This window comes from Haliotis rubra, unplaced genomic scaffold (assembly GCF_003918875.1).
Source record: "Haliotis rubra isolate DU_JTF1 unplaced genomic scaffold, ASM391887v1 Scf62, whole genome shotgun sequence".
Lineage (NCBI taxonomy): Eukaryota > Metazoa > Mollusca > Gastropoda > Lepetellida > Haliotidae > Haliotis > Haliotis rubra.
In genome coordinates this window covers 1788994-1802306 of record NW_025767324.1, presented here as the reverse complement: position 1 = coordinate 1802306, position 13313 = coordinate 1788994, and the positions used below count along the sequence as shown (strand labels likewise).

At 40.7% G+C, this 13313-nt stretch overlaps 1 protein-coding gene across 1 annotated transcript in view; it reads right to left on the bottom strand.

Moving 5' to 3' along the window:
* LOC124256150 (leucine-rich repeat-containing G-protein coupled receptor 5-like) overlaps positions 1-13313 on the bottom strand; it is a 185267-nt gene that overhangs the window by 74986 nt on the left and 96968 nt on the right. The window contains exon 3 of the mRNA XM_046690107.1: positions 2588-3088. Coding sequence (XP_046546063.1) covers positions 2588-2823 — 236 coding nt within the window. The 5' untranslated portion in view covers positions 2824-3088. The remainder of the gene's footprint in view (positions 1-2587; positions 3089-13313) is intronic.

The window sequence follows — 13313 nt, the reverse complement described above, 5'->3', positions numbered from 1 at the left end:
CTCCCTTTTCTGTAACTACTAAGGTACTGAGGCGAGCTATTCCAGTGTCAACGCCAGGGCATAATGTGTTTCGATTACCTGACAGACACGTTCCAGAGGGCATACAAGGCAAATCTGTGGTGGACATTTTATGGATCTCTGAAAATCTGTGATGACAACAGGTGTTCGCGAAAAGGGTAAGCCTGTCTGTTAGATATTGGTTGAGTGAGTGAGTGAGTTTAGCGTTAAGCGGCTCTTAGTGATATTCCAGCAATACCACGACGGGGGACATTAGAAATGAGCTTCACACATTGTACCCATATGGGAATCGAGCCCAGGTCTTCGGCGTGACGAGCGAACACTTTAACCACTTGGCCACCCCACCGCCCCTCGGAGGGAGGAGGAAGCATGAGTCACTGTTCAGCAGATTCCAGGGAGCTTACTTGGCTGAGCTTGTATTTGATAAGCAGTGGCGTTATTATTTACCAGTGTGTGGTTTTATGTCTCTTTATCAATAAGGTTTCTGTAGCAGGACATGGATTTTAACAGTGATCGACGCTCATTGATTGCAACAAGGGGATGAGAGAATAGATTAGCACATCCTCAGGAAATACCCACTCGCTTCTGTAATACGTGGTGAGACAGTAGAGGAAGCGATTATAACTGGTAGTAGTCGTGGTAGTTGCGGCAGTTGTAGTAGCAGTAGCAGTAGCAGCAGCAGCAGCAGCAGTAGCAGTAGCAGTAGCAGTAGTAGTAGTAGTAGTAGTAGAAGTAGACAGAACCACCCCTCCGACAATAACCTAGCGACAGAACCACCGCTCCAACACCAGCCACATGACAGAACCACCACTTCAACACTAGCCACATGACAGAACCACCACTCCAACACTAGCCACATGACAGAACCACCTCTTTGACAATAGAATCGCGAAAGACCCACCCCTCAAAAACTAACCACATGACAGAACCACTTCTTCAACACGAGCCTTGCGACAGAACCACCGCTTCAACACCAGCCACATGACAGAGCCACCACTTCAACACTAGCCACATGACAGAACCATCACTCCAACACCAGCCACATGACAGAACCACCCCTTTGACAATAGAATCGCGAAAGACCCACCCCTCAAAAACTAACCACATGACAGAACCACTTCTTCAACACGAGCCTTGCGACAGAACCACCTCTATGACAATAGCGTCGCGACACAACCACCTCCCCAACAGTAGCCTCTCAACACAACCACCTCTCTGACAATAGCCTCGCCACAATCACTCCTCTGACAATAGCCTCACGACACAACCATCTCTCCGACAATAGCCTCGCAACAGACCCACCTCTCCAACAATAGTCTCGCGACACAACCACTTCTCCAACAATAGTCTCGCGACACAACCAACTCTCTGACAATAACCTCGCGACACAACCACTTCTCCGACAATAGCCTCGCAACACAAACACCTCTCTAACATTAGCCTCGCCACACAACCACATCTCTGACAATAGCCTCGCAACACAACCAACCCTCTAACATTAGCCTCGCGACACAACCACATCTCTGACATTAGCCTAGCAATACAAACACCTCTCCAACAATAGCCAACCACTTCTCCGACAACAGCCTCATGACACAACCACTTCTCCGACAATAGCCTCGCGACACAAAGACCTCTCTTACATTAGCCTCGCGACAGAATCACCTCACAGAAAATAGCCTCGCCACACAACCACCTATCTGACAATAGCCTCGCCACACAACCAGCTCTCTGACAATAGCCTCGCGACACAACCACCTCTCTGACATTAGCCTCGCAACACAACGACTTCTCCGACAATAGCCTCGCTACACAACCACCTCTCTGACAATAGCCTCGCGACACAACCACCTCTCTGACAATTGCCTCGCGACACAACCACCTCTACACGTACCCTACATCAGAAGACCTATCTATCGATGAGTAAATGTATACATGTAATAAGCAATACAAGATATACAAATAAATAAAGGAAAACAGCAAGAGATGGCGATGGTTTCTATTCCTGCATCTCACAGCTGTGTCATGATGTGCTTTCCGCAAAACAGCACACGTGTGTATCGCCAACAACAAAACAGGAAAAACACGATAAAGCAGTAATCGGGTTTTTTAATATAAGGAACGGGTTTAACATTCTAGTTTTCCTATATTGATAGACATTTGAGATTCATTAGTCATGACGCTGGTAAATAGACGTTTTTATACATACGTATAGATTTAAAGTAATTTGCCAAACTAGGACTTTTAAAATCGCAACTGTATCTTGTATAATTAAATATTGTGCCGAAGGCGATATATAGAGCGCTCAAACCTCGTGAGGTCTTCGCATTACATTACACTGTTCGGCTGTGTTGTCAATTGTAGGGAGTTAGATAAATGTTTCTATATGTTGTGGGTTGAAGGAAGACAATGTTTAAAACAACAGTCTGAAGTCTTTCTGGATGTTAACTCTTCTTCGTCTGACTAAAGCTAAAACAAATTGCAGTATGCTTTAAGACGTTCAGTATACTGTCTGCACTCTTTGATTCATGACGAAAGTGGTATATTCAGGAAACATCTAGATACTTACAAATGGGTTGTGTGTCGGCTGAGATTTGGTGGCACAGCAGTCAGGTTTTGGCCGATGCACACCACCATGAGGTTCGACTCTGGGTTCGACTCCGTGCAGACACATTTCTTCGGACATGGAACGGTCGAGTTGACCATTGTGGGTGGCATCTGACCTCTGCACCCCCATGGGTTGGAAGGAGGAGGGTAAAGTATCCATAGCAACAACAGACGAAGAGTTTTCCACACCAGGCACATGGCGATCAGGATATCGCTGGGGAAGGAACGAGTAACAGTTCTGGAGTGACCGAGTTAGGGGTGTTATCACGAGAAAGGAGACCGGATGTCGTCTGCTTGTAAAGTGTCGTCTGCGAGAGGGGTGTGGGAAGTGGCCTGCGTCTATCACTCCTAGGGAACGCACAAGAAGACATCTCGTTCCCGGCCAGGTATGGGTCAATACATTGTGATTGAAGTAGCTTCGTGTGTTCCTTTATCTTCCACCAGGGGGCGGGACTAAGATAACCTGTGAATGAGAAGATGATATTATTCAAGAGGTTACAGATATAAGACCCTGAACAGATTAAGGACGGGGATAAACACAACGCTCCATCACCGTGAACGCTTCTCATATGCGGATGTCGAGCTATCGCTCAGATAACAAGGACAGAATGGCTGGGTTTGCTGCGATTTGTCACTAGCCAATGGCGTTACTTCTAAAACTAATTACTTAAGTGAGCTAACAAAATCTCAAACTCGGCTTCAGAATGTTAATGTTTGCAGCGTATTCTACACTGGAAATATTGAAGTTTCTATTTCAATTTTGCGCACATTTGCTCGCTGTGAACTCTTTCTTCTCTTAACTCGCTTCTCGTGTCTCTTTACATCCTCGATAATCTTCAGGGTATACGTTACGATCACTCTCCACTATACCCTGGATGCATCCACGGCTTGGCCCGATGATTATATTACCTCCCTTTGCTGGCTCCGCATATTCACAGTAGCCAATATATCAAAGAACTCATTCTACCTCTTTCAGAGTACCTCTGCATCAATTGTGTTGCGAGGTTTAAACGGTTAGATAATTTAAGAAGCGAAAGTGAGTTGTGATTGGTTCGCTCAACTTCCCAGCATAGACACCTGATTGGATTAAAAGCCAGCCAAGGGAGGTAATAAAATCATCGAGCCAAGCCGTGGATGCATCCAGGGTATAGTGTAGAGTGATCGTAACGTATACCCTGGAGATTATCGAGGATGGTCTCTTTACGGCTTGACAAATACTGGCGGAGGGTGCGGTTCATAACCAGTCTTACACATGCCCATGCAATCAACAGGTGCAGGTATAGATTAGTAGTTTGGAATTGTAGTTGAAAACTTTTGGTTTGTGACGTGGAGATGTCTAATAAAGATATTCAGTGAGCGAGAGAGAGAACAACGCAGTTATAAACTAACGGATGTACATTCAGTGTGCGAAATAGCAACTGGCCCGCTAGCCCGTGGCTAGTAAAAATTCTGTCGGGCCAGTAAACTTCACGCTCTCCGACTTGTTAAGTTATATTACACTTTTAAATCATGCAAGATTATGGCCTGATAAATGATGGTATTTTCCTTTTTGTAATCTTTTGCTTAGTTTCTACATTCAAATTTTGGGCTAGTGAATTATTTTGTGGGCTTGTAACTTTCAGGCATAGCTAGCCCGACTGGCAAGCAAAATTTGGAAACTATTTCGGACAGTGAATTGAACACACATTTGAAAGACACATATTCATGCATATCAGAAATATATACAGATAAACAATATCTCCTTAGATCTCGCGCACATGTGCTCAGATCTCGTGCACGTATAAACAATGCCACTTTAGATCTCGAGCACACATGTCCTCAGATCTCGTGCACGTATAAACAATACCACTTTAGATCTCGAGCACACATGTGCTCAGATCTCGTGCACGTATAAACAATACCACTTTAGATCTCGAGCACACATGTCCTCAGATCTCGTGCACGTATAAACAATGCCACTTTAGATCTCGAGCACACATGTCCTCAGATCTCGTGCACGTATAAACAATACCACTTTAGATCTCGAGCACACATGTCCTCAGATCTCGTGCACGTATAAACAATACCACTTTAGATCTCGAGCACACATGTCCTCAGATCGTCGTATAAACAATCTCCTTTAGATCTCGAGTACACATGTCCTCAGATCTCGTGCACGTATAAACAATACCACTTTGGATCTCGAGCACACATGTCCTCAGATCTCGTGCACGTATAAACAATGCCGCTTTAGATCTCGAGCACACATGTCCTCAGATCTCGTGCACGTATAAACAATGCCACTTTAGATCTCGAGCACACGTCCTCAGATCTCGTGCACGTATAAACAATGCCACTTTAGATCTCGAGCACACATGTCCTCAGATCTCGTGCACGTATAAACAATGCCACTTAAGATCTCGAGCACACATGTCCTCAGATCTCGTGCACGTATAAACAATGCCACTTTAGATCTCGAGCACACATGTCCTCAGATCTCGTGCACGTATAAACAATGCCACTTTAGATCTCGAGCACACATGTCCTCAGATCTCGTGCACGTATAATCTCGTGCACGTATAAACAATGCCACTTTAGATCTCGAGTACACATGTCCTCAGATCTCGTGCACGTATAAACAATACCACTTTAGATCTCGAGCACACATGTCCTCAGATCTCGTGCACGTATAAACAATGCCACTTTAGATCTCGAGCACACATGTCCTCAGATCTCGTGCACGTATAAACAATGCCGCTTTAGATCTCGAGCACACATGTCCTCAGATCTCGTGCACATATAAACAATGCCACTTTAGATCTCGAGCACACATGTGCTCAGATCTCGTGCACGTATAAACAATGCCGCTTTAGATCTCGAGCACACGTCCTCAGATCTCGTGCACACACGTCAATTTAAAACGAGACAAACACTTTGTCATCATTTCACAGTACATGAAACAGTATAGTCTTATACTTCACGGAGACATTTCCCAGACATATGATTGAATTATGGGTTTTCTTATGTCATTATAAAGAGCGTGCATGTATTAATTGGCAGACTAATTTGACAAGTCATTCTTCTAATGCCAGAATTCAAAGACTTTCCATTTTGTAATTTATCGGTCTCTTTCTCTCCAGACAAAGGTATCGTAGATGTCTAATATGCAGATGTAAGTGAGTAAATGAGTGAGTGAGTGAGGTTTGACCCCCGCTTCGAACAGTGTTACCGTCTTTTAACGGAGTCACAGCTTGATGTGGGAGAGAAGCCTGAAGGTATCAGGTGTTTAAATCCATGGGCACGAATTTCGTGATGCAAAATCAGGAAACATGATCGGAGATTCCATCTCGAAATTACAGGGCCCAAGAGATCACAGGATTGAAACTAGAATTGGATTGTGGACGTTAAACATTAAGAGTGAGTGAGTGAGTGAGTGAGTGAAAGTACAAGCGAGTGAGTGAGAGTACAGGCGAGTGTGTGAGTGAGTGAGGGAGAGTAAAAGCGAGTGAGTGAGTGAGGGAAGGAGGGAGAGTACAATCGATTGAGTGAGAGTACAAGCGATTGAATGAGTGAGTGAGTGAGAGTACAAGCGAGTGAATAAGTGAGTGAGAGTACAAGAGAGTGAGTGAGTGAGAGAACAAGCGAGTGAGTGAGTGAGAGTACAAGCGAGCGAATAAGTGAGTGAGAGTACAAGCGAGTGAGTGAGTAAAAGTACAAGCGAGTGAGTGAGTGAGTGAATGAGAGTACAAGTGAGTGAACAAGCGAGTAATCGTCAACGTTCGGGGATAAAAACAGCGCGAAACATCAGAAATGGGTGATGAATATATTGCCAAAATATTCCATTCACTATCAAATTGCACTCATTCACTCACAAAGACAGTTCTTGTCTCTTGTCTGAAATACACATCCGTTCTCAAAAGAACCTGCAGATTAGAACCTTTAAAAGATGAGTTTGATTTACGAGCCTTCGCTGAAGTAGACGGTTACATAATAATTGGTGAGATGAAGACATGGAAACGAATTAACCACAACATCCTGCTCAAACCTGGTGTCATCTGAATGGCACTTTAGATGAATTCGTCTAGTTCGTTCATTTATACACATCTGACATGCGATTCTGTCCACTGCTGGTGCCGTCTACGCCCTTGACGAATGGATCATGTCGTCATGACTTTCTAGTTTGAATCATATCACGAAGATGCACATATTAATCTGTCAAAGAGGTATGTTTCGCTTAACGATGTATCCAAATATCACCATCTAACAATAATATATATCCGACGTGATAACCTCATAATTGTCGTCACTGTAGACTCCTTAGCAACGGTTACAGAACAAGGTTCAGTAGTCCATAACAACTTCGTTTCGGGGTACATAACAACTTCGTTTACAGTGGTACATAACAACTTCTTTAGAGTGGTACATAACAACTTCTTTAGAGTGGTACATAACAACTTCTTTAGAGTGGTACATAACAACTTCGCTTACAGTGGTATATAACAACTTTCTTTAGAGTGGTACATAACAACTTCTTTAGAGTGGTACATAACAACTTCGCTTACAGTGGTACATAACAACTTTCTTTAGAGTGGTACATAACAACTTCTTTAGAGTGGTACATAACAACTTCCTTTAGAGTGGTATAAAACAACTTCTTTAGAGTGGTACATAACAACTTCCTTTAGAGTGGTACATAACAACTTTCTTTAGAGTGGTATATAACAACTTCCTTTAGAGTGGTACATAACAACTTCTTTAGAGTGGTACATAACAACTTTCTTTAGACTGGTATATAACAACTTTCTTTAGAGTGGTACATAACAACTTCCTTTAGAGTGGTATATAACAACTTTCTTTAGAGTGGTACATAACAACTTCCTTTAGAGTGGTACATAACAACTTCTTTAGAGTGGTACATAACAACTTTCTTTAGAGCGGTATATAACAACTTTCTTTAGAGTGGTACATAACAACTTCCTTTAGAGTGGTACATAACAACTTCTTTAGAGTGGTACATAACAACTTCCTTAAGAGTGGTACATAACATCTTTCTTTAGAGTGGTACATAACAACTTCCTTTAGAGTGGAACATAACAACTTCCTTTAGAGTGGTACATAACAACTTCTTTAGAGTGGTACATAACAACTTCTTTAGAGTGGTACATAACAACTTCGCTTACAGTGGTACATAACAACTTCCTTTAGAGTGGTACATAACAACTTCCTTTAGAGTGGTACATAACAACTTCTTTAGAGTGGTACATAACAACTTCTTTAGAGTGGAACATAACAACTTCCTTTAGAGTGGTACATAACAACTTCTTTAGAGTGGTACATAACAACTTCCTTTACAGTGGTACTTAACAACTTCGTTTACAGTGGTACATAACAACTTCGTTTACAGTGGTACATAACAACTTCGTTTACAGTGGTACATAACAACTTCGTTACGTGGTACATAACAACTTCGTGTACAGTGGTACATAACAACTTCCTTTAGAGTGGTACATAACAACTTCCTTTAGAGTGGTACATAACAACTTCTTTAGAGTGGTACATAACAACTTCTTTAGAGTGGTACATAACAACTTCCTTTAGAGTGGTACATAACAACTTCTTTAGAGTGGTACATAACAACTTCCTTTAGAGTGGTACATAACAACTTCTTTAGAGTGGTACATAACAACTTCTTTAGAGTGGTACATAACAACTTCCTTTAGAGTGGTACATAACAACTTCTTTAGAGTGGTACATAACAACTTCTTTAAAATGGTACATAACAACTTCCTTTAGAGTGGTATGTAACAACTTCGTTTACAGTGGTACATAACAACTTCCTTTAGAGTGGTATATAACAACTTTCTTTAGAGTGGTACATAACAACTTCGTTTAGAGTGGTATATAACAACTTTCTTTAGAGTGGTACATAACAACTTCGTTTACAGTGGTACATAAAAACGCACCTCATAGCAGTCCATAACAACTTCGCTTACAGTGGTACATAACAACGTTCCTTACAGTTGTCCATAACAACTTCGTTTCCGTGGTACATAACAACTTCGCTTACAGTGGTACATAACAACTTCCTTTAGAGTGGTATATAACAACTTTCTTTAGAGTGGTACATAACAACTTCCTTTAGAGTGGTATATAACAACTTTCTTTAGAGTGGTACATAACAACTTCCTTTGGAGTGGTATATAACAACTTTCTTTAGAGTGGTACATAACAACTTCCTTAAGAGTGGTATATAACAACTTTCTTTAAAGTGGTACATAACAACTTCCTTTAGAGTGGTATATAACATCTTTCTTTAGAGTGGTACATAACAACTTCCTTTAGAGTGGTATATAACAACTTTCTTTAGAGTGGTACATAACAACTTCGTTTACAGTGGTACATAAAAACGCTCCTCATAGGAGTCCATAACAACTTCGTTACGTGGTACATAACAACGTTCCTTACAGTTGTCCATAACAACTTCGTTTACGTGGTACATAACAACTTCGCTTACAGAGGTACATAACAACTTCGTTTACAGTGGTACTTAACAACTTCGTTTACAGTGGTACATAACAACTTCGTTTACAGTGGTACATAACAACTTCGTTTACAGTGGTACATAACAACTTCGTTACGTGGTACATAACAACTTCGTGTACAGTGGTACATAACAACTTCCTTTAGAGTGGTACATAACAACTTCCTTTAGAGTGGTACATAACAACTTCCTTTAGAGTGGTACATAACAACTTCGTTTACGTGGTACATAACAACTTCGTTTACGTGGTACATAACAACTTCGTTTACGTGGTACATAACAACTTCGCTTACAGTGGTACATAACAACTTCGCTTACAGTGGAACATAACAACTTCGTTTACAGTGGTACATAACAACTTCGCTTACAGTGGTACATAATAACTTCGTTTACAGTGGTACATAACAACTTCGTTTACAGAGGTACATAACAACTTCGCTTACAGTGGTACATAACAACTTCGCTTACAGTGGTACATAACAACTTCGTTTACAGCGGTACATAACAACTTCGCTTACAGTGGTACATAACAACTTCAATTACAGTGGTACATAACAACTTCGTTTACAGTGGTACATAACAACTTCGTTACGTGGTACATAACAACTTCGTGTACAGTGGTACATAACAACTTCGTTTAGAGTGGTACATAACAACTTCTTTTACAGTGGTACATAACAACTTCGCTTACAGTGGTACATAACAACTTCGTTTACAGTGGTACATAACAACTTCGTTTACAGTGGTACATAACAACTTCGTTTACGTCGTACATAACAACTTCGTTTACAGCGGTACATAACAACTTCGTTTACGTGGTACATAACAACTTCGTTTACGTGGTACATAACAACTTCGCTTACAGTGGTACATAACAACTTCGCTTACAGTGGTACATAACAACTTCGCTTACAGTGGTACATAACAACTTGGTGGTACATAACAACTTCGTTTAGGTGGTACATAACAACTTCGTTTACAGTGGTACATAACAACTTCGCTTACAGTGGTACATAACAACTTCGTTTACAGTGGTACATAACAACTTCGTTTACAGTGGTACATAACAACTTCGTTTACAGTGGTACATAACAACTTCGTTTACAGTGGTACATAACAACTTCGTTTACAGTGGTACATAACAACGTTTCGTTTACACTTGGTACATAACAACTTCGTTTACAGTGGTACATAACAACTTCGTTTACAGTGGTACATAACAACTTCGTTTACAGTGGTACATAACAACTTCGTTTACAGTGGTACATAACAACTTCGTTTACAGTGGTACATAACAACTTCGTTTACAGTGGTACATAACAACTTCGTTTACAGTGGTACATAACAACTTCGTTTACAGTGGTACATAACAACTTCGTTTACAGTGGTACATAACAACTTCGCTTTACAGTGGTACATAACAACTTCGCTTACAGTGGTACATAACAACTTCGTTTACAGTGGTACATAACAACTTCGTTTACAGTGGTACATAACAACTTCGCTTACAGTGGTACATAACAACTTCGTTTACAGTGGTACATAACAACTTCGTTTACAGTGGTACATAACAACTTCGTTTACGGTACATAACAACTTCGTTTACAGTCGGTACATAACAACTTTACGTTTACAGTGGTACATAACAACTTCGTTTACAGTGGTACATAACAACTTCGTTTACAGTGGTACATAACAACTTCCTTTACAGTGGTACATAACAACTTCCTTTAGAGTGGTACATAACAACTTCGTTTACAGTGGTACATAACAACTTCGTTTACGTGGTACATAACAACTTCGTTTACGTGGTACATAACAACTTCGTTTACAGTGGTACATAACAACTTCGTTTACAGTGGTACATAACAACTTCGTTTACAGTGGTACATAACAACTTCGCTTACAGTGGTACATAACAACTTCGTTTACAGTGGTACATAACAACTTCGCTTACAGTGGTACATAACAACTTCGTTTACAGTGGTACATAACAACTTCGTTTACAGTGGTACATAACAACTTCGCTTACAGTGGTACATAACAACTTCGTTTACAGTGGTACATAACAACTCTGTTTACAGTGGTACATTTACAGTGGTACATAACAACTTCGTTTACAGTGGTACATAACAACTTCGTTTACAGTGGTACATAACAACTTAGAGTGGTACATAACAGTCTTTACAGTAACAACAACTTCTTACAGTGGTACATAACAACTTCGTTTACAGTGGTACACAACAACTTACAGTGGTACATAACAACGTTTTGTTTACAGTGGTTACAGCATAACAACTTCGTTTACAGTGGTACATAACAACTTCGTTTACAGTGGTACATAACAACTTCGCTTACAGTGGTACATAACAACTTCGTTTACAGTGGTACATAACAACTTCGTTTACAGTGGTACATAACAACTTCGTTTACAGTGGTACATAACAACTTCGTTTACAGTGGTACATAACAACTTCGCTTTACAGTGGTACATAACAACTTCGCTTACAGTGGTACATAACAACTTCGCTTACAGTGGTACATAACAACTTCGCTTACAGTGGTACATAACAACTTCGTTTACAGTGGTACATAACAACTTCGCTTACAGTGGTACATAACAACTTCGTTTACAGTGGTACATAACAACTTCGTTTACAGTGGTACATAACAACTTCGTTTACAGTGGTACATAACAACTTCGTTTACAGTGGTACATAACAACTTCGTTTACAGTGGTACATAACAACTTCGTTTACAGTGGTACATAACAACTTCGTTTACAGTGGTACATAACAACTTCGTTTACAGTGGTACATAACAACTTCGCTTACAGTGGTACATAACAACTTCGTTTACAGTGGTACATAACAACTTCGTTTACAGTGGTACATAACAACTTCGTTTACGTGGTACATAACAACTTCGTTTACGTGGTACATAACAACTTCGTTTACAGTGGTACATAACAACTTCGTTTACAGTGGTACATAACAACTTCGTTTACAGTGGTACATAACAACTTCGTTTACAGTGGTACATAACAACTTCGCTTACAGTGGTACATAACAACTTCCTTTAGAGTGGTACATAACAACTTCGTTTACAGTGGTACATAACAACTTCGTTACGTGGTACATAACAACTTCGTTTACAGTGGTACATAACAACTTCGTTTACAGTGGTACATAACAACTTCGCTTACAGCGGTACATAACAACTTCGTTTACAGCGGTACATAACAACTTCATTTACAGTGGTACATAACAACTTCGCTTTCAGCGGTACATAACAACTTCGCTTACAGCGATACATAACAACTTCGTTTACAGTGGTACATAACAACTTTCCTTACAGTTGCCCATAACAACTTCGTTTACAGTGGTACATAACAACGTTTCTAATAGCAGTCCATAACAATGTCCCTCAGAGTATTTTATAACGTCGTATACAAATACCCATTTCAATGCCCATTTCATGACAACGTTCTCTATACAATAGTCCATAATAATGTCCCTTGGCTAAAGCGTCCGCTCGTGATATTGCTGGAATATTGCTAAACGCGGCGTCAAACCAAACTCACTCACTATATGGCGGCGGTCTGTAAATAATCGAGTCCGGACCAGAGAATCCAGTGATCAACAACATGAGCATCGTTCTACGTAATTGGGATACGATGACATGTGATAATAACCAAATCAGCGAGCCTGACCACCCGTTAGTCGCCTCTTACAAGCATACTGAAGATCAATTCTAACCCGGATCTTCACATTGAGGACCCACTCATGTTGACACTGACAAGCAGATACGATAGCTCCTTAACAATGTCACTGAAGAGTTTAAGGACCGAGTTTAACTGTTATACCTCTTTCAGCAAATATCTAGTCATACAATTCCCTGCCAGTCTAATGATGGAGGAAAGCCTAAAGTAACCCTACTCCCAGGCGTTCGCCACTTAGAAACCCAGGAATAAGAGAAAGGAGCGCCTAACAAAGGATCATAATCTTCACAAATCTAAACCACAATGCCAATATATGGTTATTTCGCAAATGGCGGTAGATTAGAAGCCATTCAGTCAATATCAATTAAGGTTATGTGTTCCGAGAGAATCCATCACAAGCTGAGTGGTACCTGTGTCTGAATAGCGTCTGAAGCTTAATTGACGTTT